The 27,215-nt window shown below is 45.4% G+C and overlaps 1 protein-coding gene across 1 annotated transcript in view; it reads right to left on the bottom strand.

The window, feature by feature from the left end:
* The window catches only part of PDLIM4 (PDZ and LIM domain 4), a 45,205-nt gene extending 24,773 nt beyond the window's left edge, over positions 1 to 20,432 (bottom strand). Inside the window, exons 1-2 of the mRNA XM_059860017.1 lie at positions 20,259 to 20,432; positions 6,364 to 6,515 (exon numbers count right to left, since the gene is read on the bottom strand). Of these exons, the coding sequence (XP_059716000.1) occupies positions 6,364 to 6,515; positions 20,259 to 20,351 (245 nt within the window). The 5' untranslated portion in view covers positions 20,352 to 20,432. The remainder of the gene's footprint in view (positions 1 to 6,363; positions 6,516 to 20,258) is intronic.
* Between the last annotated feature and the right edge of the window lie 6,783 nt (positions 20,433 to 27,215).

Raw genomic sequence — 27,215 nt, 5'->3', positions numbered from 1 at the left:
CCTGACAGAGATCACACTGTCTGAGCAAAAAGCAGATAAACAGATAAACCTGTGCTTTCCAAAAGGCATCATGGGTATATTTACACTTAATGACAGGTATGGACAGACTTCAGTTTACAAGGAGAAGCCCATTCATGGTTAATGCTTTAATGATTAAACTCAAGGTTTCACTATCAGTTCTGCAGAGTAACAAGGAGTTCTTGGTGTAACTGAGACCAACTCTGACAGCAACAGTCTGAATAAAGCCAGGCTCACATCAGCTCCAGCTAGCATTAATGCTTACACAGGGAGACCCCCTCTTTTCCCTGGGAACAGCAAAATATCATGTAATCTGAAATAATCCAAAATAATTAAGAGATTACTCTGCCTGAGAGAACAATGCTACAGGCAGCTACTGTAGGAGGAGCTGATGCTTGGAGCTCACCCCCCAACTCCAGCTGCCAGGAACATCCCATGCCCACATCCCCAGCAGGACCAGCAGCAGGGGAGGGGGTCCCCTGTACCCCGAGAACAAGCCCCAGAGCAGTGGGGACTCAGAGGCCAGCAGAGTCACCCTGAACCCCCCCCGCCCGGAGCAGGTTCACCCTACCAACAGTCAGAGTTTTGTGTTTAGGCAACAGCAAAATTCCAACACATTTCTCATACGTCACAGGCAACAGATCAGGCATCACTCAAATGTTCCGAGTTGTTTAATTTACAGCTCAAGGACAGGAAAAGTGTTCTCAGATGTGCTATAGGGGATTAAAGCAGTTATGTGGAAATCATTACCCTGCACTTACACCACTCTGCTCCCTTAATGGCATCCAGGACAATCCTAAGAAAAATAACTTGACCTAGGTTTGTGCAAGGCCTTCCACACAAGGCTTCATAGGAAATGGACCCATAAACAGGACATCACTAAAAAAACCTAAAGTTGCAGACACCTTTTATCCCACCATTTGCTTTCTAAAAGTCTCAGTCATTCTCAAAAGATTACTTGCATATACTCACATATTTTACCAGAATGTTTTTTCACCTGGTAGATATCTGCAAGTCTCACTCTCAAGTTTGTCAAGCTGCTTTTAAATTGCAAGAATTCCTGTGTCTTACCAAATTTCTTATTTCTCCATCCCCTAAAAACTAACATTTATCACTTGAGGAAGTGCCAGCCTGGATCCAGGTCACTGCTGTCACCATGCAGCTGCAAACCACCAGAATAATCACATTGCTTTATTTCACCCCCTTTCTTGGGGGGGGGGGTGACTCCAGGGTCCTTCCCCTCTCCTGACTGCTCTTCACCTCCCACCGTGGCACATCACTGTGCTCACAGCTGATTGTTATCACTGATATGGCCATCAGCCTTCTAGAAGCTGAGCTTGGTCTAGAAGCAGCTACAGCAGATGCTTCAAACTTCCCAGGCTTATGAACCTCCCCCCAATAACTGTGGGGTGTTGGATCCATCCTCTGCAGGGCAGCTGAGCAGCACAGGAGCCAAGCTCTGCTGAGCACTCCAAAGGACACAGCTCATTCAGTCAATGGGAAGAAGCTGCAGGATTTCTCCTCCTTCATTCCTCTCAGCTGAAACCATTGTGTATTGCTCTGGAAAGCTGCCGGGTTTCCCCTCTATTAGTCTTCAAGGAGCTTCAGAGGGGAAGCTGTGATTCACTTTTTCAGTTGTACTTTTACTGGAAACTTAAGAACATACATTGTCATCCTTCCCATCTTCCAGCAGCTTGCCTGTGCTGCTTACAGCTAACAGACCCCAATAAAATCCCCAGGAACTGGGGGAGATGGGAGGAACATCAACTATGTGAGGTTCCAGGTACTTCTGGGGCTACATGTCCAGCAGATTCATTACTGGGCTTTCTTACACAGAAATTTTCAGAGAAACTCCCTCTCTTTACATAGAGCAGGAATAGACAGAGAATTTTCTTAGTCAATTCTCCAAGCAGACTCAGCAGCAGCATACACGCCAAACCAAGGGGGAAGAAACTGCTTCCAGGACTTAGTTTAGATAGAAGGAATCAAAGCTGAACCTTTGAGGATTTATTCTTTGACAGCACAGTCAGGAAATAAATTCAACTCAAGCACCCTGAGGCTCTTGGCTGCACCTGGGGCCAGGCAGATGCTCCCAGTTGCCCAGCACCCACCTGGCCCTGTGCACAACAGCCCCAACCAAAAGAAAGGGCTGGAATTGGATTGGACTGGAAATCATAAAAGTGTGAAAGTTGAAAAATCCTCTCAGACCATCAAGCCTCAGGGCTACTCCAGCACTGCCAAGCCCACCACTAAACCATGTCCCCAAGTGCCACCTCCACATGTCTTTTAAATCCCTCCAGGGATATAAAGTCCCTGGGCTTGAAAACCCTTTTAGCAAAGAAATTTTCCCTAACAGCCAATTGAAACCTCCCCTGGCACAACACACTAACACACTTCTTGCCTCTTAAGGAATTTGTTGTGTAACTTGGAAGCAACTTCACAGTGAGTAAAAAGAACAAGTTTTATATCAGGTGTTTGTGAGTAATAGTTCATGGGGCTGCTCAACACCCCGGATCTTTCTCCAGCCAGTTGCCATATAACTGGCCTGATCCTTCCTGCACTAAGACAGGCAAAGTATATCTCACGCTACCTTGGCTGGAGATTCAACAGCTGGGAAGATGATGATGGAACAGCTGCCTAATTTATCACCAGAACAGCCTGAACCATCCTGCTGAATCTTAATCAGCACCATCACTGCCTTCCCCACAGCCTCACTATGCCCATGTGAACTCCTGGCCTCCCATTCTGGAGCCATTAACCACAGCCTGAACACCAGCCCTTATTCCAGGAGTGCCCACACCAAGTAATTCCTCACATCTTACATCAGTGCCCACATAGGCATCAGTTACATAAATCAACTCCTTTCATAAACCAATGAGGATTTTCAACCACTTTGTTTCAGAACAGCAAGGCCACTGTGCTGCTTTGCCTTTCACTGCCTCACTGCCCAAAGAGAGAATTGCACATGCTGGGGAAAAGCAGAATCCAAAAAATCCAGGGACGAAACACCCACTAACTTCAGGGAGGTCAGGGGTCTGGCCAAGAAAGGAGGTAGAAAATTGAGGGTATGAAGAAGGAAGTAAAACCCCCTCAAGAGATTTGTCCTTGATAAAGGACAAAGAGATTTGAAAAAAAGGAAATATCTGCTAGTCCAGCCTGAGAGTAGGGGCAGCTTCACAGACACCAACACTGACTGTGGGCTCCAGGGGCACAGGAGAGCCATGAAGCCCAACATGCTTAAAAACCTGTGACATCCCCTTGCCAGCAGTTTTCCCAATGTGGGCACAGGGCCAGTTTCTACAGGAAAGCTGCAGCATAAGCCTTCATCCTCCCTGGCAGATGACAAAAGGTTCAGAAAAAGCTGTGGGGCTCGCCCTGGCCCTCTGGCACAGATGGGCAGGTCTGGACAGTGCTGCCACGGGTTTCCTGGCAGTCTGTGTCAGCAGGAACAAGGATGCCTGTGAGGTCTCCCATCCCACACCCAAGGTACTTTCAAGCAGTGATTTCAGCAAAACACAGCTCCAACCCCATTTTATGGCTTCCTTTATTTCATGCATGATACTTGGCCTTGGTCAGGCCACTCAGTAACGCCCTTTTCTTGTTTTCCCCACATTCTGACTTTCCGACTGAAGTTCCTAGTCTAAGGGCATTTACTGACCAGAGTCTGAAAACAAAACCCATCTTGTTCTCTAGCTCAGTAACACAATGTCAAGGGTTGATGGAGAAAGGGCATGGGATGAAGCAGTCCAAAGGGCACCAGGGGGATGGAAGCACTGCACAGCTCCCTGCCCTCCCCTTCACACTCATGCCTGGCTGGAGGAAGCCTGCTTTGACAAAACAGTTCTTCATTAAAGACATGCAACAAACAGGCTTCTTATTTCAAATGTATTTCAGACAAACACATTTAAAAAGAAATCTTTTGTGTTGGCTTGCAAACTGTATTTTGTTGAAGGCAGTGTACAGAAAAGATATTGCTTGAAGAGCAACCTCTGCCCAAAGGAAAAGATATTAACCCACGCCACCACAGGCGAGGCTTTCTTGAAGCTCAGCTTTAGAGCAGGGTCCAGGGTGTTGATCCACAGCTGTGACAAACAGCAGTGGCTGGACATGCACACAAACCAACAAAACCCCTCATTATTGCCCCAGGACAAGGCTCCCTGAGCAGGACCAGGTCACTGCATGTTCTAGGACGCAGATCCTGGAGCAGGGATCCACTCACACCTAGGAGGGAATGCCAGATGTGCTTCCAGCAATGACCAACAGCTGAGCAACAGGATCCAACAGGTCACTTGGGAGACTGGAGAGAAATCTAAGAATCAAGTCACTGTGCACCCGCTTTGGGCCAAACTAAAAATAGACCTAAAAGCTCATCACTGGCAGATGAGCTTTTGGTTTTTTCTGTCTTTTTGGTTTTTTCTGTCCCTACAGCAGAAAAAACCAAACTGCTCAGTTTTTCCTGTCAAGAGAAATGCCACTCTCATGGACATCTCTGGGCACAGGGAAGCTGAGTTCTGCCCTTGGAGAAGCCACCAAACAGTGTGATCTCCAAGAGGAGCTACCTCAAGCTGAACAGCTTCTCACTTCACCATCTGTTCCTGCCTTGCAGAGCCCTGAGCATTTATTTTTCCTATGAGATACAGAAGTCTTTAAAATCTGTGTTTATGAAGACTTTGAGGCCTGACAAAACCATTGCAATCCTACTGCTTAGCAAAGACCAACCATGTTACCCACAAACCCTGCACCGTTGAAAGACTGTGGGCCACCACTAGCAACACCTCTGTTAGAAAATTCACCTCCTCTGGACACACCACAAGGTCTCACTGCTAAAATTATCCACACCTTGCTAGGTACAGTGGGAAAACCCAACCTGAAGCCACAGACCCTCCACACAGCATCCTGCAGATCACCCTGAGGTCATGAATGACCATGGAAAGGGAAAGGGAAACCAAGCAGGCAGATCACCCCTAACCTCAGCAAGGCACACACCAACACTGCTCTGAGACCTCTGTGACCACAAGGTGGGAATTCAGTCCATCAATTCACATGCAGAAACCCTCATCCATGAGAATAAACACTGCCATGCTGCAGGTGAAAGCTGCTTTCAGCAAAATCTGGTTCTAACTCCCAATGAAGCTGCTCTGCTGCCAGACCACCCCAGCAGCTGGTGGCTCACCAGAACCTCCTGTCACTACACAAGGATTTTCTCCTCTTCCAAGGAGAGCTGCAGTAGCCTGCAGGCAGTCAGGAAGGGAACCTTGGTCCTGCCCTAGGCACAGGTCCTCTTGGGGGTAGAAAATCACCTAGTCTCCCTAAAACTGCTCCAGCTGGAAAGCAGAACAACTGCCCTCCTTGGCTATGGGAAACTCCACCTGCGTGAAGGGATTTTGATTGCTTTTTTTATCTTCTTTCTTTTGTAATACTGAAGCCACATCATCTGTACACCATGAGCTGAGCTCAGGGGACTTTGCTTTAGCCAGGCAGCTCAGAGATGCCAATCTGAGGAACCATGAGGAATCACTGAGGGTTTGCTCCATTTATGGCAGTGCTCCTTTCCCACTGCCCAGGCATCCAGTGAGAACTACATGGTTTTCCAAGAAAAGTATAAACAGTAAATGATAGCTCTTTATATCAGGAAATGCCTCTTTAATCTGAAGTGGGAAACTATATTCACTTATTTTAACTTATGCCAGATACTATTAGCCTTTTGTGAATCTTATAAGGAGTGCTCATTTTGCTTGGGTGATTTGTGATTTTGCTATAAAATTAATTCCAATAGAAATGAAAAAAAAAGACCAAGAAAACAAGACTAACCAAACAAAAACCCCCACAAATAAACAAAAACCCCACAACACACACACAAAACACCCCAAATAAAAAAAAGAAAAAAAACCAAAAAAAACCCAGTATCAAACTCATGCCTTCATTTTGCTTTGAAATGCCCTAAAAAGCAAATTTTGCAGGACCTTCAAATGCTTTTTTTAATTGAACAGATATTTAAAATGATGGGTGGATGTTAACGAAGTGGAATGGTTTGTCCAAAGGACATCTTGATTCCCATGCTACTCTTGCTTGAGTTGACACAACCACAAAGACTCAACTCAGGCCACAGCCTGGACAAGCCTTACAAGGTACAACCGATAATACACAAGTCAAAATGAACTGATCCCACTTTTTCTACCAGTGAACCATTAAAAATCATTTTGTTTTACTGTTCTTGAAAACACAGGACAATTACCCAGGCCATGGGGATGCTCCAAGAACCCAGCCTGAGAGCTCATCTGCTCCAGGGCCAGCCAAAAGCCCTCTGAGCAAGACTGACAAAAGAGCACATCAGAGAGAACCAACCTGTTCACGGAGAGCAGCAGCTGGTCCACACATGCTTTGATCTTGTTTTGAGCTTCTAGATGTGTCATGTTGTCCGTGTTCTCTCCGTTAATTGCCAGAATAATGTCTCCTGGGCACAAGTCTGCCATGGCTGCTTTACTGCCAGGGTTAATCTGGGGGAAAAAAAAAGGGTTACTTGAAAGAATGCTGGGTTTTTTTTTTTTAAAGAAGTCCAGTTTCTTGGAATAAGATGCAGGTAAAGGGAACAGTTATTTCTGGAGATTATGTGTTTTCTCTACACCATCGTCACCCACCTGAGGATGGATGTCAGAGCTCTCAGGTCTCCAAGGACCATCCCCTACAACAACACTCTCTGAAATAAGGAATTTCAGTCAACTCCAGCCACTGTGTGACCAGGTCCCATCTTCACATTCGTCTCTTGCTTGAAATAAATGTAATACACTCTTTCCAGAGAGATGCTTCACACTCCTTTGACTTGCAGACCTTTCATGATGCTGCAAGAATCTTTCCCTAAGCAGCACATGAAACCCTCCTCTGGTTAACCACCATCCCCCTGACTGGGGGAGAGGTCACATTTGACATCACTTCTTCTGGACTGACATCCAAATGACTTCTCTTTCTAGCCCTGCGTGGTCACCAACCCCAGAGGGATTTAGCAGATATGGCACTTGGGAACATGGTTTAGTGGTAGCCTTGGCAGTGCTGAGGTAGCAGCTGGAATTGAGGATTCTTTAAAATCATTTCCATCCTAAACGATTCCATGATTTTATTCTATAAATATCACACAGCTCTTTAAGCCTCCACAATTCTTTCCTCCTGGTTTTGTCAGAGCGCCAGAACCTTATAAAACTTCTAACTTCTTTCCTGAGGAACTAATGACAGGTCCAGGTACAGTTTGTGGTCAGCAACAAGACCAATCCTATAGCCCATAAAAGAGGTTCTTGAGAAATTACCATTTAATTTACATCATCCTAAATGTGGTTTTAATTTTACAGTAATACAGAATGACGCAAGGCATATTCAGAACAGGTAAACATGTCCGGTTAAACTCTATGCTATGTGCTTTCACTCTAATTTCCTCCTCAGTTTATTCACATCATCTGCTAACCAAACACTTTTTATCAACTGAGAAGTTACGGCAAGCCTGACTGTTGGTTATTCACGTGTCACTGCACTAAAGCAAGTTGGTGCTTTGATTCTGTTTACTCTTAATTTACACAGATGGAATTCCCTGTCTTAGGTGGTGGGTCTCTGCCCCACGCTCATTGAGAAAATCCAGACAACAGGAGCACTGCTGTACCCATCACCTCCCCTTGGCTTACAGCAGTGCAGGACAGCAACCAGGCAGACCAGGCACAGTTTTTCAGGCAGTAAGACCAAGTGGGGCAGTTCCCCAGTGCCCAGAAACCCCCCAACCACAGGCCATTAAACAGGTGGTTTTTTTAGAAAGGGGGCATGCACACGCACATCCCAGCTTTCATCTTGATTTCATACAATCCTACAATGGCCCGTAGGATTAAAGATCATCTTGTTCCAACACAGCAGCACATTCCACCCAGGTTGCTCCAAGCCCTATCCAACCTGACCTTCAACACTTCCAGGGACAATCTGATCTATTTTTGTTGGGAAGAAAAAGAGGATTTAGTCTTATCACAACAGCCCCTGTGGATTGCACTAGAGCTATCCCTGGTGAGAAGCAGACAGCCCCAGTATAACATGGGCCTGCTCCACTGCTCCCTGCAGGACCACAGCTCCTGGCACTGCTGAAACATGAACCTAAAGGTGTTTGAGAAGCTTCAAACCACTTCTGACAGTTAAGTAGAACTGGCAGCCCAAGTTACAGCTTTTGTTGCATTGTCAGAGTAAATCAGTATTTGCCATTTGCTCTTCAATAGTTTCAGCTGGGCTGCTTGGCTTCAACAAACCCGCCCAGACCAACTGCTCAGGGGCTGCCCTGTGACTCAGCTCAGAGCAAACAACAGGAGATGGCTTTCAGCTCCACACACATTAGCTCTGACACAGGACATTTCAAGCCAGAACAGGATTACTTTTCCCCTGGCATTGTTAGGGTTTCTTTTGACCCCTGTATCCATTCACAGGGCATCTGGGTCCTTTTACAGCCACAGAAGCTGCCAGACTCATCAGAAAGTCAAACTAAAGCTCAACCAGCAATTCCAAGGAAGCACCTCCATGCTCTTGCCTGCTGTTATCTGCTTCCCTCAGTGTTCATCCCTCAGCCCTGGCTGCCAGCAGGCTTTTAAACTAACAGACCCTCAGCTTGACCCAGGACAGCCGTATTTTGTTCTTGTCTATTCAGTGCTGTCTAGATAGATTTTTTCCCCCTGTACTGATCTTAACCACGTTGTAGCTTTCTTGAAGAATAAGCTGTTCACAAATGGGACTTTTAGCTGTTTCCTAATTTAAGCTTCTGCTTTATTTCAAATTATTTTGGCAGTATTTTCATATTAGCATTTATGCTAGCTGTGGAGATGACCGAGGGCTTGAAATGGAGCTGCACTCCAAGAATTCATCTGAGATACAGCATCAGTGTCTCAACAGCTTGGGAATCATTACTGTAATGTCTGTCAGGCCCAAAGTTTGTATTTTAGTGAATAATATTTAAACTCCTGTAGACTAAGTTCTCCTGACCCACAGCTGTGCAGAGCCATTGACACCAAACACTCCACAGAAAGCCTGACAAGTCTGGTTATGGGTCAGTGCTGTGCCTGAATCCTAGTGCAGGGGTTCTACCTGCTTTGGACATGGCTTAGTGGTAACCTCAGCAGTGCTGCATTAACAGCTGGACTTGATGGTCTTAAAAATCTCTTCCCACCCAGGCATTCTGTGATTGCATGACATTAGAGCCTGGCAGTGCACAGAGGTGTTGGATGGAGCTTGTATGATGTCAAGGAAACATACATGAATCTGAGAGTAATCAGGTTATGAAGTTAAAAACACTGCAAAGAAAACCTGCACCAAGTCACTGCAGCTTTGTGCTCTTCAAAGGGGCCTCCAAAGGAGGAGATGTTTGAGAACAGGAGAGGATTAAGAAAAACAGTGGTAAGATTTTATTTGGTTTTGAAGTTCTCCATCTGTGCCAAGACCAAACCACTTCAAAAATCAATACTGAATGAGCAGAGACCAAGCCCAGACCAATGGATACATAGTTCACACCACCCTGAGTTATCTAGCCACCACAGGCAGCAGAGAGTGCCCTAAAGCCAAGTCCCAGCTCATGCACGAGAGCCTAATGTGGGTTATGTGCCAGGGCACCTGCTGCACCCTGCGTGTGCCACGCCTCATCTTGCCCGGGCTAGGTGCCTGCCAGGATTTGGGCTGCTGGCGTCGTTTTCTGCAGTGAAGGGCTTGGGCAGGGCAGTCACACACCAGCAAGGAGCCAGACCAGTCCCTCACACCCTGCTAAGCCCCAGGGTAGCAGGGCCCCACCAAGTGTTGGTATTTCAGGTGGGGAATTCTGTGGGTCAATGGGGTGGTCTAATCCCCCATGCCATCAGCAGCTCAGTGAGGTCCTGCTCCCTCTGAGGCCATGTAGCTCCCAAAGACCCCTGCTTGTGCCATGGGGTGACAGCAACCTCAATATACCTTCAGAGCAGTCCAGGGTACAGCACCAAGAGCCAAAACCACAGCAAACATGAACTTAAAGAAACATAAGTATTTATATTACAATTCCCCTAAAGGTTTTTATTTTTCAATCATACAAGACTCCTGCCTCCTGTGGAAGCTCTGAGCTCCCAAAGACATAACTTCATGAAGCACTGAGGTAAACCCCCAGCCATCAGCTAACTCACATCTGGTTATTGCTGTCTTGCATGCAAAAGTATTTTCCCAACAACATAAATCCAAAGCCAACTAATGGAGACTTGGGGTGAAGTTGCCCAACACAGACAAGCCAGTCCTGCAGAAACGGGAGAGGACCATCTCTCTGTATCTTCCTGCTCCAGGAGTACCATCCAGTCTCTGCCTGTGTGCCATCCCTGATACTCAGCAGGTTCTGAGGCACAGCCTGGGATGCAATCCAGAAGAGCTGAATGTTTTATGGAATCACAGAATGGTTTGGGTTGGAAGGGACCCTAAAGATTATCTTGCTCCAACACCCTGCCACCTTCCACTATCCCAGCTTGCTCCAAGCCTCATCCCACCTGGTCTTGAATACTGCCAGGGATGGAGAAGCCACATCTTCTCTGGGCAACCTGTGCCAATGCCTCACCACACTCACAGAAATAATTTCTTCCTCATATCTAATCTAAATCTTTCTTACTTCAGCTTAAGGGCAATTCCCCCAAGTTTTCTGTGAGTGAATCAAAGCAACTCAGAGGAACAGGTCCAGTACAGTGATCTGTCATCAGGGACCATGGCAGGGCTGGGGTGAGCTCTTCATGAGATGTTAAGCAGATCCCAGTGCTACCCACTACCTAAGCACAGCTACATTTTCAGCAAGAAGGAACTAAGCACGAAATATGTGCAGAAGCAGCTCATGTGCTGGGGAGGTCACTGGCACTGGTGCTTTTACAGCTCCTTTTATGCCCATAGAAGCTCTAGTGTGTTCTCTGCTGTGCACGCACAGCACGGCTGCTGCTCTGAGAATGCAGTGTGCACGCCTGCCAGCTTTACTGCTCTCCCAAAATTAAATCAAGAACAACCCTCTGAGTTTAACTCCTCCACATAAACAAGCAGCTGCTTCCTTGCTTTTCTCTCTCAAAAAAAGAAGATGCTTCAGAAAGCTTATAAACTGAAAAGACTAAAAGAAACAAACCACTTGCCCAGCAATGCTATGGTAGAGCAGAGCACAAGGGGGTGTTTGCAGAGCACGTGCTCCAGGTAAGCAGCTCCAGGCTCTCCAGGTCCCAGAGAGCAGCCCCTCCTCACACAGCATGCCTGTGGAGGGTGTGTCCTGCAGGGATTTGTTCCCCAAGGGAGCCAGAATGTACTTTCCCCCCCTTTTCTAATAAGAATATTAATTCTTCCTAATCCCCTCAGGATGTATCTCATTTGTGACATCTTTCCATGTCCTCCACATTGAAGCATTGTGCTTCAAAAAATACCAGCAGTCCAATACTGGTGTCTGTCTCAACCTCCTCTATTATTCCAGTAAGAAAAAGACAAATTTTAAAAGAGAGCTCCCAGTGGACAGCCCTTCTTTCACTGCCCTCTGCCTCTTCAGTCACCACAGAAGGTTCAGTGACAGCACTGCAAGCATCACCCCCACATCATGCCTTTTGCCAACTCATCCACCACGGAACTCTATCTCAATAAATACAACCAATTTTTAAAAATAATTTTTTTCAATCATATTCTCCACTGCTTTTTCCAGGATTATCATCCACCTCTCCATTCTCCTCTAAGGCAATTACCCTCCAGCAGCCCCCTTCCCCAGCCAAGTGCACACTCTGATGCTATGAAACAGATTGGGATAGTCCCAAAGCCAGCAGCAGCTCTCTTATCTGGCCACTAGAGCATCACTAGGATTTACTGAGTGCTGGCATCTGACAATGACAGGCCATTAAAATAGAGTACACCAGAGCAACTGCCTTGTGCTTAACCTAAATTGGTTGGTGTTGGAGCTGTGCAGTCTAATTCAGTAAGCAAGATTATTTACACCAAGGGAAGTTTGCTCTTGAAACACAGTGTTCTACCATCTGCCCTGGAGCTTGGCCACAGAAGGGAGCCAGGGCTGGGACAGCATTCAAACCAGGGTGAAATCCCCATGCCTGCACCCCTGCCCTCACAGGAATGGCTCTACTCAGAAACAGCTTTGCTCAAGCCATCTTTAGAACTGGGCAAACACCACAAACTGAAACAATTAATAGTTTAGTAAAAGGTTAATTTGTAATATTAATTTAATCCCCTTTTATTTCTACTCTTCTCCCCAGAAACCTGCATCTAAGGTCACCCGTGTCAGGATGAGGGATGCAGCTCCTCACTGCCTGCAAAGCCTCAGCACAGCCATGGGGAAGATTAGGTTAGTCTTTATTCTCACAGAATTTTTTTATCCAAATCAACAAAAGGTGCCTATTCAGGCCATTCCCACCTACATAATGAAGGCAGCTTTATCTCTGCCACACCTTCACTTTTCATTAAAAGTGCTACTCTAATGCATCCCATCAGTGAACAAAGCCAGGATTTAACGGGTTAAAAGGTGCAATCCCAAACAAGCCTACACAGACCACACCACTCTTCTCTTAAATCAGTGGTAGTTTGTTGTAGGCCAGGCTGGGGTAATTTTCTGTTCTGCAACTGTGATCAAAAGGACCTGATTAAAGTCTGTGAGAGACTTTCAAGATAGTGTGACAAAATTCTCAGCTTTTAAACAAAGCCTGCCTGTTCCATGCTATGGGGTAGGGAATGATCTTACATAGCTACATCTTTTAAAACAAGATGAACCAAGAGTCAAATAATTAACTAATGAAAATAAATTCCCTAAACCCTTTAAACATTCTTTTCAGGGATTCTCTTCAGCTTTTCAAAGCATCCTGCCTTGAATTCCTTGCCAATTGATTTGCATTTTTCTAGTTGCTTATATAAAAGTCTGATATAGCAAGACATTATTTAGATAAGCTCACAGCCCAGTACATGAAAAACACTGTTCATGGAATCTGAATTCATTTAACTAATGAAGAAAACAAGCTTAAAACAATAGAAGGGAAAGAATCAGAGTACAAGTATTATAAAAGGCAAGACAGTCAAAAATCCTTTTGAATCCAAGTACTAATGGACCCAAATCCAAAATTAGAAACGGTTTCATAGAGCAGATCCTAACCCAACCCAAAGTATGAGGTCTCTGCACAAAGAAGAGGCTGAGAATCAGTGAAACTGGACATGTGTTTTAGAGCACCAGCCACTAACCCATGTGCACACCTCAGAACATGGACTGAGAAAAACAAGGAAGGGATCCACAAGGATCACCTGTTGTATCTTATCCACAGCTCTCTTGCTCAGCCCAAGGGCACACAACTCTGGCAGCACTCCCCACAGTCACAGCCACCTGGAGCCCCTTACTCCCTCCTCCAAAGACAAGTTAAAGATTTTGCACAGAACAGCCCCATTTGGCAATACAGCTGCTACTACACTTAAATCTGCTCTGTGTTTACGTTGCCTTGTTAGGGAGCAAGGTCAGGGAGGGACAGCTGCCCTGGGGTCACCAGTGAGCCCTTGGTGTGGGTGTGCTTGGAGCACCACTGCACAAACCAGACTGAGCAGCGTCACAAAAAGTGTTTATGGCCAGAATTGCTTCATCTCCTTCAGGGGTTTAGAAGCCAGCTCTCCAGTGAAGTTTTCCCCCTCAGACACCCCTCAACAAGCAGCAGGGCCTCTCAAGCCCTTCTCAGGAGCAAGCTTTAAGCACTGTGCAGAAGACACAGAGGAACTGCTTAGTTTGCCTTCCAAACCATCTGCCTCTTGGCCAGGAAGGCAGGCTGACACTTTCCTTCCCATCAAAAGGAAAATATACACAGAGTGATCTGCAAAGAGAAAAAGTTCTTCAACATAAAAAGTTTAATCCAATTGGTGAGCATACCTGAAGTTTCATTCTTGCAGCACACTCAGGTGTTAATCACAGAGTGCAGGGATTTGTGCCTTTGCTACACAGCTTCTTTAATGGTGAATGTCAAGTATTTTGTAGGGTTTGGTCTTTTGGACCAGAACCTTTACACATGCTAAAGGTTTCTGAAGTGTTTTATTGCTTATGGTAAACAAAAGCATTCAGAGCAGGGTCAGCATCCTGCAAACCTCCCCTCTGACAATCTCCTCTGCTGTTATCAACCAGTCCTGGAGTCAACTGCTCAAAACAGCTTCTCTTTAAGCTGTGCACTGCCCATTTCTAATAATTAAGAATAATGGCTTCAAATAATCTTCTTTATTCTGGTATATTTTGTTTTCTGAAGCTTGGGCTGTAAAATGTCATTGCCACATAATCTGCTATCAATCCACACAATATGTAAAACTACTTAAGGCTTAATGGGTGTGAATGCAAGTTGCTCTGGTTGTCAAGAAGGATTGAGTATGGCCGTGAGGCATCTTTATGGTGTTTGGAAAACTCACTGGCTGAAATCCTCTTGAACAGCACTTTTTACTTTTTTACAATAGAGCTGTGTTCTCTGTGGAGAGAAAGCAAGGTTTGTTTCGGGCTTCTCCTGGCTGTAAAAGTTCCTCAAAAGCCACACTGTGGCTTGACATCTTTGCTGTTGCTCAAGTAACATAGTGAAACCTGTGTTTGCTTGAAGTTTTTGTGTAAATTCTGAAGTAGAAACCAAACACAAGCTTATCTACCAGGGCCTGGGGCAAGTGGGGTGTTAGGGGCTGTGTACAAACCCACTACACGAACAAGCTCAGTGAGATACGGGGTTTGCTCTGGCACACATCTGGCACTGATAACAAATCAAGCAGAGTATTTTTCTGTGAACTTGTTTGTTTTAAACTTTTCTATCAACACTGCTAGATGTTGAGAGAGCTACTGTTTTCTTTCACACTTTAGAACCTGTGGTTACAGATGACTTAAAAAATAAAAATGTTTTTACTAAGCGTTTGGGTATCTGAGAACCACAAGTCAAGGTATTTTGAGAGCTCAGAAATCAGAAAACAAATTCAGTTAGAAATACTATATTGTTCCTTCTAGATTTCCTGTGACATGTATTTCATCTCCAAGCTATCAAAAGTGAAATTAAATTGCATTGGTCTGCATTAATTCCACACAATTCATAATGATGTATTTATATTAAAATTAAAGGACTTACCCAATTTCAGGAGGACCAGGATTATAACCATCTGTTGTGTAACACAGCAAAAAAAGCTTAGGAAAAAAAAAGAATAATTGCACATAATTCTCCCTGTTTCTTACATACACCAACAGGGCTGCTCTAGTTAGTCTGTTATCTTACTATGCTCTTTAACCCACTTTATGAAGTAGGATTTAAAGTGTACACTTCTACAAAATAACTTTGAATACCTGTCCCAACAGGCAATCTTTCAAATCTTCAAGGAAAACTGACATCACTATCATTTGAAACAAAAAGAAGGGGGAAGGAAGAAAAACCCCAAACCCACAAATCCCAAATACCCATGGACACTGAACCTATGCTGCTTTTTCCAGCCTGGCAGAGGCCTGGTGTTCTCATGGGTGTGCTGGGTTTATTTTGTTAACTTGCTCCAAGATCACACCTTGCCTACATTGATCTACATGAATCATTCCTTCCACCTGCTTTCCCACTCGGGATTATCAGGGTGCTTAATTATGGTAATTAGTGTTAGGTTTTCATTCCAGTATGCTCCACCACCACTGTCTCCTGAACCAGCAAACACATTTATTCTTCTCTTTCAGTTATTAAACAAAGCCTCAGCAATAGAAGCAGCAAATATATTTGTGACATATTTCTGTTAGCTCTTATCTGTAGCTCAGATTAAGTGTTCCATACCAGCTCAGCTTCACACTTAAACACCCAGACCTCTCAGCCCTAAGTTTATAGGAATGATGAGAAAAACAAAAACTGACTAGCAAAAGTATTTCCTTCCACTTGAAATAATCATCCCACTTGAAATACTGTAACAACTTTACTATGCAACCAAGTGAGGGACAGCTTTCATCACTTAGCTCTACACAGGCAGCAAACCCAACAAAAGTCAGCAGAAATCAGGTGGAGCTGTAACTTTGAGATTCAGCAACACAGAGAGGCTTCTTCAGTCCATTTGGGAGCTCTGAACAGAGTGCATCATTTCCATCTAATAAACCATCAAATACATAAGAACTATAAGAAATAAAAAACCCACCTTATGGAAATTGAAATCCTCCTAACTTGTCTCAAACAGAGACAAAATTCCTTTTCCTTTTGCTGCTGTCTCTGATCCTTGCCTTCTACACCAACACATCTGGAGTTCCTGGGGTAACCAAACCTGTTAGTGCCAGCCCTAGCTCTGGGGAGCCCCTTCTGCTCAGCCATCCCACCCACAAAAGAACAAACCTCCCAGGCCTCCCCAGGTACTATACCATGGAGTGGGTTCTCCCTGCATTCACACAGGATCACAGCACAGACTTGGGCATTTGCTGGCTGCCCTGACAGAGTCAACAAAATCACTTTTACTGGAATTCCTTCCTCAGCAGAATTCTTTCTCGAGTATCCTAACCTTTAACAGGACACGTCTCTGCTCAAACGTGAAAGCTGCTTAAGTTTAAAAGTCAGCCTTAACTCAAACAATACCTGGATAATGGATTCCAGACCAATTATTTCTCATCCTTCTTGTGTTACAGTTCCAAACCAAAGCTGAAACTTGCATTTTTGCTACTCCTCTAGAGACCAGCGGGTAAACTAATGTTGAAGCCAGCAGATAAAGAAAAAATTGTATTAAAATCTCATTCAAAAAATACTGGAGTTGGTCTATTTGTCAATTATCTGTTTAGCTAAGTAATTTAGCTATGATTTCAAAAACAGCAAGTGCATGAATTAACACTGGCAGAACTGGGCATATGATGACATCAGCTGCTCCAGGAGCAGGACAAGCAAGTTCAAATGATTAAATGTGTTCAGCTCCTCCAGTTACGCTAATGACTGATTATCTTTTAATCCCAGGCAAGGGGTAGATCAACTGTGATCCCACATAGAACCACAGCACTCACTGATGTGGTTACAAGCACAACACTGAGAACAGCCAAGTGAGTTATTCCATTCCTGTTCCTGAGCCATGGCTGCTGGTCAAAAGGAATGTTGTCACTGGAGTAAAAGCCACAGGGAACCCCCTTTCCCACAGAAGGGAAACACAGCACCCAATATTAGCCTGCTCAACCAAGGAAAAGCAGCTACCAGAAATTTAATCAAATCTTAAAACCACCTTCTATAAAGTCATTAAGGTCAACTCAAAGCAGATCACTGAGCCCTGTGCTGACAACACATCAGTATCACCCTCCAGGGCTGCATGCCCCCAAACCAGCCCAGCCAACTCCAGCCTGCTAATATGGGTCCTCCTGAATATACAAGAAGAAACAGGATAATAGGGTATAGCACACCTAACTTTTCATGTGACTCTATGAGAGAGATGCCCTAAGCATGCCCTTCTGGATTTGCATTTATCTTGAATACCAAAGAACACAACACCCCACCTGGAGCCCTGGCCTCTCCAGGGCAGAGTTCAACATCAGCTGCTCAGCAGAGCAATCAGATCCTTACCCCTTGTCACTTAAGACTTATCAAATCACAGAGAGAAGTGACCTGTTTTCAAGAAAAAAAGATCATTGCCTAATGTCCTGAGCCTATTAGAGACAGCTGCAAGGGACAGACTGATTACCATCAGCACCTGCACAGACACAGCCACCTCACAGGGGCTAAAGGCCAAAGTAAACCCTTGTGAGCAAGGCAAGTTCCATCCCAAAGCAGGACAGGGTCACTGTCATGTTCCATGCTAGCAAATCCATATATTGTCATTTATCTCTGGAGAATATTATCACAAGACACTTTTGTGGACCACCTTCAGCTTTGTCCCCTGCCCAACACCACTGTGCCTCTTCCTCAGCTCACCCTGGCAGTTCCTTACATTATTTCCAGCCTCCAGCACCCAGAGCTGAATGTGGGTGGCCTTGGATGCTTCAAATCCCAAAGTGTAACCTGATTTCCCAACATAACCAGTCCAGATAGGATGCTTGCAGAGCTGTACAGCCCAAACACCTTGTGACAGGTTGATCCTCAGCCCCCTTTGGGCCAAGCAGTGGAACACAGCAGTCCCACACCCCTCAGGCAGCCCAGCCCACCCAGCACATGTTGGCATCTTGGGCCCACAGCTGGATGTGGGAATCAGAGTGTGGTCCTGCCTCCTGGCAGGATTGCTGCCTTTCCAAAGATGTTTGTAATTTAATGGCATTTTAGTATAAAACAAATAAAACTGAAATTAAAGAAGAAAGGCACTTTGAAGGGAAGCAGAAGTCAGCCAAAAGCCTCCACAATTAGCAATCTGCTCTCCTGTCATGAGCCAGGCTGGGCAAAGGGGATGGAGGCTTCTCATTCCTGGAGACAGGAAGCCCCCAGCCCCCTTGCCAAGATTTAAAGCCAGAAAGAACAGATTTCCTGGACAATTACAGAATAAAAGGGAATATGGCACCACAACAGCCATGATCAGTCCTCTGTACAGTAGCAGGGTTGCACAGCCCCACCACCAAGCAAAGCCCAGGCTCCCCAGAGACCCCTTCAGCAGCCCCTTCCTGCATGCCCACAGCCAAGAGCTGCAGCAGAAGATAATTCTTCCCCAGCTTTAACATTTTCAGGTATTTGCAAAGCAAGTGAGCTCTTTTCTTGTGTTTAGAGACTAGAGCCCAAGCAGAGCACCCTACATCTCTATTTACATCCTAGTGATTTGTTTCCCACCCTCCAGGAGCAGCTGTTAGAGTACAGCACATCAGAGCACCAGCCCACTCCTCAGTGGGAACAGAATTTAAAAAGGATCCAATTTAAAAGGCTGCCAAACGGAATAACAACCTACATCTGCTTCTTGCATTACAACTCCTGGTGATCCACAGCAAGACTGGCCTGAGGAAAATCATCCTCCTCACACCTCCCAGGTTTGTTGAATCAAACAAGAAATTTAGCAAGCCACCTATCTAGGCAGAAGCAGACTTAGGTTTTTCTTGTTTAACATTAAACCAGTTTGTTTTTTTTTTTTAAGTAACAAGAAAACTGGCTCCACTAAGTTCAGATGTTTACTTCCACAACAAGAACATTTCTACAGTTGCTGGGAAGTGATTTTTGATAGATCCTATGTTACCAGGGGAGAAACAGAACTCTCCATGTCCAGGAGGTTCAGGCTGACCCCCAAAAGCTGAGTGCCCCTCTCACAGCAGAGCCCCCACCTGCACCACCCCACCTTCCCTCTCCTCCATCCAGCTCCTCCTGCTACCCCTCCAAAACAGCCTTCACTGGAGCACTTGGAAAGGGATAGGACAAAATAAAAACAGAAACAAAGCCATGCAACAGACATGTTAGAACTCAAAGACAAACCAAATTTGTTTAAAACACGCTCTCTTCCATAATTATTTCTCTGAAATTCAGGATACATGTTTTTTCTTTTCCTCACAGCTTTGGCAGATGAATGAAACGACAGCAAACAGCTTGTGCGCAGTACAACAGTATTTTTAAGTTACAGCTCCTTTCAAATGCACTCAGTGCTTGTTCCAGAAATTCAGCGGCAGCTGCCCAGGGGAGCTGGGCAGTGCGGCAGAGCCCGACATGCCGTGAAGGCAGAGCAGCTCAGAGCACCCAGCCCTTTCCCGCACGGCCACGGACACATCAGTGCCCCAAGGAGCGTGCCCAGCTCACACACAGCACCTCATCCATCACACAGCCATCACACCACCGCGCCGCGAGCCTTCCTGCACGGGGGATGGTTTGTTTGCACACGTATCTACACACAAAGCCTATTTCAATCTATCTGGGGCGTCTTAGCAAAGAATTTTCCAGAATACATATCTGTGAGGTTAAATACAAGTGTGAGTACACTTACACAGTAATTATTACCAGCCCACATAGGCCCCAGAACACTGCAGCCTGCATGGAGAAACTTCTTGCTGACTTAACTCATGCCTTCTTTTAAAACCCCAACAGCCTGTGAACTCAGTCCAGGGCACGAATCCAAACCCTGCGAACACTAAAAACTTTGAAAGCAGATCCTTATGAATTAACATCCAAAAAAATAAAGCATGGAGAATGCTGTAACACTGGGGAAAACAGCTGAAACAGCGCAAAGCTCAGAGGGGAGCACTTATTTGAGTACATATAGAATAATTTGGAGTTGAAAAGAGCCCAAGGGCTGCCACCCGCCGGGTCCGGGCAGAGCCCGCCCGCCTCCGGGTACCACCCGCCCGCCGCCCATCACCTTCGGCCGCTCCGTTCCCCCTCCGAGCTCACCCTGGAGATGGTCAGCGGAGCGCTGAAATCTTTACCGCCCACCAAACGAAAGCCCCAGGGCGAAGGGCCACGCAGGACCACCGAGTGGGCCATAGCGGCGGCGGCGCTCCCTGCCCGTGGACTGCTGCAACTCCGAGCGCCGGCACGGAGCGATCCCGCCTCCCGGCACACCCCGCCCTCCTCCGGGGAGGAGGGATGGACCCAGCCCGGCTGGCCTTAGGGAACTTCTGCGCAGATTTCCCCGTGGATCTTTTTGTAAGTGGGGGTCGGAGCGACTGCTCGCAGTGGTCAAGTTGCAGTACTTTACTGGTAGTAAAGTACCAGTATGCAAAAGTAAAGTTTGGTGTGGTTTTGGTCAAAGACCCCCTCACTGCACTTCCATCTTGTGCAGTGGAAGGAAAATGATGCAATAGGTCAGTAAACCTGTTGTGACTGTTTTATTCATTACAATGTCTCCCGAATGAGAAAAAAGTTCAAGGAAATAATCACATTTAGTTTAAAGCAGTCTGTGAATCTTTCATGGTCATCACTTGGGGAAAAAGATAAACTTCCAGGAAAATAATGACAGAATCACAGAGTTTGGGATGGACCTGAAATGTCATCGCAGTCCAACCCCCTGCTGTGAGCAGGGACACCTTCCTCTGTCCCAGGTTGCTCCAAGCCCTGTCCAACCTGGCCTTGAACACTTCCAGGGATGGGGCAGCCACAGCTGCTCTGGGCATCCTGTGCCCGGGCTTCATCACCCTCACAGGGAAGAATTTCTTCCTCATATCCAATCTAACCCCACCCTCTGTCAGTTTGAAGCTATTCCCCCTTGTTCTGTCTCTCCATGCTCCAAGTCCCTCTCCAGCTCTCCTGGAGCCCCTTTAGGCACTGGAAGAGGATCTCAGTTGTCCCCAGAGCCTTTTCTACTCCAGGTTGAATGCTCCCAGGTGTCTCAGTCTGTCCCCACAGCAGAGGTGCTCCAGCCCTCAGAGCATCTTCATAGCCATTGTACCCCAACATTACTGTGTCCTTGCAGGGGTCTCTAGAGCAGCACCTGGCCTGCAGAGGATCTCAGTTTCTTGGTGGTACAGCTGGATCAGTGACTGTTGGAGCACCATGGAGATGCCCATGCTGCCAGTGAGTGTTTAATGGGATGGTTTGCAGGCACAGAGTGGTGGGTTGCAGGTGGGGTGAGTAGTCAGCAGAGCTGCGAAGCATGTCCCCAGAAGCTGAGAAAAAAAATCTCCAAATATCTGTAAAATTTCCATTTCTTCCTGGAAAGGGCTGGACCAGAATTTCCCACTTGAAAAAGAAGGACCTAACAAAGGATTCATTGTTTAAAAAGTCCAGTTCCATTGAGCACCTTCTCGCTGCCTGGTTTCTGCAAGTTTGATTTATGTGCCGTTTGCTGTGAATGCTCTTTGCTCGTGACACAGGAAGGTTTGTGTGACTGGCTCAATGCTGTGCCCATTTTCTGGGCTTTGGTCTGGGACAGGGGTCACAGCTGTGACTTTTTAATAGGCTACTGAGCTGTCCTGCAGCTTTGGGATATAGCAGCATGAGTACAGTCTACATGCTGTGTCACAAACCTGAAACACAATACACTTGGTTTGCTTTGCTAGAAAGGTGCCTGCAGAGGAGAGGGCCAGAGGAGAGGTCCAGCTGCAGCCAATACCAGCAGAGCTTTCCCCTACTCTTTGTTCTCACAAGCACCTGCCTTCACCAACAGAGGCCACACAGGCTGACTTTTGTCTGGGTGATGAATCATACCTCCTTATTCCTGCATGATATCACCCAACTTGCAGAAGCCTGGGAGTAGGCTGGTCTGAGGTTTCTTGCTTGTGTTAGAAAATCCACCCAGCCAAACAGCAAAATTCCTCTCACAGAGAGCTGGAGGACTGGTTGATGTCCCACCTCTCCTGCTCTCACTGTTCAGGGATGAAGAGGATTCTCTGAAGGACAGAGTTAAAAATGTGCACAAATGCAGCGTGTCAGCAATGGCATCTCCTTCCTCTTAGGAGGGAAAAGAAAAAAATTCATGTTGTAAAGGGCACTAAGTTTACTGGAAAGTAGCAACAATAAACCAGAGCTATGGAAAAAAAATAAAGGAAAAAATCAAAACCAGTGATGTAGAGTCAAACATTTCCCACTGCCATTCACTGGAGCTCCATTCCCTGGGTGGGTTCTCAACTGATCCTGCTGTGAAGGGCAGCTCTGCTGTGCAGCAAAGCTTCAGGGCTTCCAAGTAATTCGCTGGCAGAGGCAAAAGATGATCAAAACACAGAAATCTCCTCCATTAGAGTATTCATTTCAAAAGCAGACAGGAAACTGCTGGCTCAGAGGCACTTTCTCTTCAAGGCTTTTTGAATGCTCAGCCCAGATCACTCCTTATGGAACTGATGACGCATCTAAAATTTAACCCCAGTAAGACAAAATTAGCCAAATTTGTATAAATTTGTGGGTGTGTTTATTCCAAATGAGACTATATTCCAGAACATACTACACTGTGTGAAGTAGAGGTAGTTTTACTATGAAGAAGACTATATGCATTTGAATTGCTTCTGATTGAAAGTGTTCACATGCAGAGCAGCTCTCAGGATTCAGAACTGTATCAGGAACTAATTTTGCACCCCTCTGTCATAGATGTTTTTCCACAGGATGCAGGGAATGAGAACATTAACTAAAGAGGTCCATGGTTCACAGGTGCCCCGTGTCCTCTCAGCTGCTCACACACCTTTTCATATGTGCTTTCTTTGAGCAAAACAAACATGACTCTGCAGTATACAAGGGATCCAGTCAGCTCTCACTTCAACTACCTGAAGTGGCCTCATAAATTTCTGGTTTTGTCTTTGATAGAATAACAGAATGGGTTAGGTTGGGTGGGACCTTAAAAATCAACTTATTCCATGCCCCACTGACAGGGACACATTCTTCTAGAGGAGGATGCTCAGTGAGAATTTTTCAATTCTATTTTAGGTAATTTCTAAAATCTAATTGGAACTAATTAAGAGAAATTAACAGGACCAACAGCAGCTGAACCTTGCTGTAGGAGCAAGCCTCAACATCCAGCTGAAATACAGTATTGCCAATGTGTCCATTCTTCAGCTGAGTGCTGAAACCCGACAGCGAGCTCTAACAAAGACCACACATTATTCAAAGGGAGGTCAAACATGTTCATGAATTCAATCTCATCACTCTGTTCACTTTATCCTTCCCCTCCCCAATATTTTCCTTGATGTTTGTTTCCAGTATTTTTCCACCCCAGAGACTTATCACCTCTTTGTTTCTGTTTTTGACTATTCCATTCAGGCTCTACTTCATCATTGGTGACACTCTCAGTTTCCTTCCTTTGTTATCACAGACTGACTGGGTAAACTACAGATCTTTGTGTCCTATTTTCAATGAACATTCCGGTTTTCCATCTGCTCCCCTCCCAATATTTAGCAGAGGTCTGTGTTTATCTGAGGGTCCTGATAATGACACTTCAATGCTTTGTTTTTGAACATTAGTCCATATGAGGGTGATTTAAAGCATCATGATGACTTGATAGCTCTTCTCCAGGTCAGGAGATTTTCTTGCTTGTTCAAATTGCCATCAGGGCTCTGGCTGCTTCTGCTTAGGGCCATTTCAGTGCCTGAAGTCAGTCATGAGTTATCATCCCTGGAAGTATTTGGGGCCAGGTGGGAAAGGTCTTGGAGCAACCTGGTCTGATGGAAGGTGTCCTGCCCATGGCAGGGGACTGGAATGAGTTTTAAGATCCCTTCCAATCCAAACCATTCTGTGGTTCTCTGATTTAAAAGTAGCTTTAAGCACCAAACTAGCCATTAGCCTGTGGGTTAGCCTTACCAACAGCCACACTTCTGTTAAAACTATACATCAGAGGCTCATGGTTTGTGTTTGTAAATCATGGTTACAAATGGTTACAAATGGTTATTTGTATTTTTTAATGCTAGTTACTCCTTTTCATATTTTTGATTGGAAAAGGTCCCTAAAAGTGATGCTGATCATATGAATTCAAAATCCTTGTGGGAGTAAAGAACTCTGGGCTATGTTTCATGGCATTTGTGCAGTTTGCCCTCCCCGTAGTCAGGGTTTCTCAGACTACAATCTATTTTCCTTTCTTACATTAATCAGTAATCCTTGATTTTTTTCATCTTAATTTCCATTTCCATTGCCTGAATGAATCCTTTCTGGTGCCTTCCTATCCCAAGAGGATTCACATACAAAGATTCTCAAGGGTTCCAGCTTATTCCTTTACTTAATAGATAAAAAAAAGGTAAAAATCCAAAGCCTCAACATCCTGTGAACAATTAAATTTGAAACTCCTTACTTGGATGAAATACAGGCAAATCTCAACCCTATGGCAGCTTTAACTGCAGGTTTCCAAAGGATTACTTAATTTATAGGCTTTGCAGGATCTCTCAGATCTGAGTTATTATTTTGACTTCTGAAAGTTCCTTGGCAGATGCCCAATTGTTGGGAACTGTCATTCTGAATTCTGTTTAATTCATTTGTTTGTCTAAATCATTTCTAAGAAGTTTGTCTCAGGGATCTAAGCATCCCACAGAGAAAAACCCAGCTGTGATAGAAACCATTAGGGTAATGAAAGAAACCTCATTCCTCCAGTAGAATTTCTTCTCTGTAATCATGTTCAGGTGAAGAAGCCAGCTGCCTCCCAAGGCTTTGGAGATTTAAGGGATTGAAGCAGCGTGGTCTAGTGGAAGGTGTCCCTGCCCATGGCTGGGTGTTGGATCAAGATGATCTTTAAGGTCTTTTCCAACCCAAAACATTCTGTGAGTCTATAAAAACTAAGATGCTTCACTGTACATGGTCAGATTAAGCTTTGATTTGCAATACTGTGAAGCAGGAGCAGAGTCACAAAAGGGACAAAGGCAAGTCCTTTGTAAGATGTGTTCAGAGGGTAAAATGCAGCAGGGCCTGTCACAAAATGCAGTTTATTCTTCTATTCTGGCAAATATTCATGAGACAATATTCTAAGTCTTGCTCATCAGGCTACCAGTTATCTACCAGAACTTCATGTGCTGGGGTTTTGCGACCTGCTAAGCAGCAAGGACAAGTCCCTACCTCCCAAACCCTGCAGACTAAACACAAGATAAGAGCTTGTGATGGATTTCCCAAGGGGAACACCAGGAAGAAATGACACAGCACGGCCAACTCACATCAGAGCTCAACAGCAGCCTGTCCTTGATAATGGCAGCTCTGCAGAAGGCTGTGGACAAGGACAAGGCTGACATCAGGGCTCAAAGAAAGGTCACAACACATTCAAAATGTCACAAACAAACCACTTAAAAAAAATCTATTCCCTTCTTACCAATTTTGCTGGAAAATGAATTGTTTTCATGTTCACCCTATTCTCAGTCTCACTTTCCATCTCAGAAGTCAGAGCAAACAGATGATCAAGTGCCTGTTAGGTCACATCTGACCTTTCTCACCTTAATCCCCAGACCGAGACTAAGGCGGTGACGAGCCGGGCAGCACAGAGCAGGCAGGGGACTGTCCTGCTGCCCTGCCACACTCACTGCTGCCACACCCGAGCAGATTCTTGGGTCTTTTTCACCTTACCTGTGTAGCTGCAAGCCTGGAATATAGGGAGCAGATGGAAGGATCTGGTCTGTTTGCTTGGAAGGGTCATGACCTCCTCCAGGCAGGTTCAGCTGCTGCTGACAACAAGGGCAGGATTAACCCTGGCTCTCACCCTGCAAGAGCTGTAACCTTTTCACAGCCATGCCACTGTGACCAGTGAATGGCAGTTGAGAAAATCAAAAGAAATTTTGGCATAATATTGCAAGCAGAAGATGAGATTACAAGTGATTTGCTTTTTCTGCAAGGATAATTGTTCCCATTATGGGATTACACTGATAGATTTCCCATCAGAAATGGTGCCTGGAAGAACAAAGTCAAAACCTCTGGTCTAATGTGAGTCACTTCACTGAGCAGCTAAACACTGAGATTTTGTTGGTTTTTCTCTTGTGAAATCATGACAGATGTCAGCTGTTGCTGTATTCTGCAAACAAATTTGGCACATTTTTCTTTCACACAGTAGAATCCAAGTGACTGTACCTATCCAGCAGAAGAGCTGCCCAGCTTTTCCTGAGGATCTCAGCATTTATCACCCTCTCTCTCAGCTGTTTACAGTGATGCATCCTTTTTTGGGTGTTGTACAGCTCCAGAATGCAGACAACTGGAGAGAATTAAGCTGAATGTTCCCAATTTATACAGGTCAAGGAGAGTTTGCCTTTTATCCTTCAGTGATAAGTACAGCAAACTAACTCTTTTTGAAAGGCTGAGCTCCACAGATGCCAGCATTAAGATTCAGTGATCACAAAGGTCTCGTAGATGGATTTCACAGGAGTTTTCCCATTCATTTCAGCCTTAAACTGATAGGGACAGAGGGACAAACAATAGGCTAAGAAAGAGGGAACAAGTTTTGGGATATCTTATCCCAGTATTTTTGCTGGAATTCATTTAGCCCAGTCCATCAGCTGCTGTCTCACCCCATGTAAAGCATTCCTGCTGTGCTGAGGGGGTTCCATATGCTCTCTGGGGAGGATCCAGGAGGATCAGTCCTCATCTAGTTTAAGAGGCTGTGCTCTGCAAAGTGTAAACTGCATGGTAGGGGCAAAGCAATGCCGGTAGAATAGCTCAGGATGTGAGAACAGGACACAGCTCAGCTCAGCTCCTGGAGCAGATGCTTTCTCTCTCCACTCAGGCTGTGCTTCATCACTTCTAGCACTTCTGCAGAAGTGTCTATAGAGGCCCAAGGCATCTCTTCACACCAAGGTTCTACTCACTAATTCATGTTTATGTCACATCTTAGGGAAGGGAACATCCCCTAGAAGGACATAGAAAATGCAGTGTATAATTGGGGGTGTTTATCCTGGAGGAGAGAGGTGTGTTTAACAGTTTGAACTCTCCCAATTTCCTGAATTCATCGGTTCATCAGAGGAGGAT

This window comes from Haemorhous mexicanus, chromosome 15, assembly GCF_027477595.1.
Source record: "Haemorhous mexicanus isolate bHaeMex1 chromosome 15, bHaeMex1.pri, whole genome shotgun sequence".
NCBI classification, from domain to species: domain Eukaryota; kingdom Metazoa; phylum Chordata; class Aves; order Passeriformes; family Fringillidae; genus Haemorhous; species Haemorhous mexicanus.
This window is presented reverse-complemented; position numbering and strand designations above follow the sequence as displayed.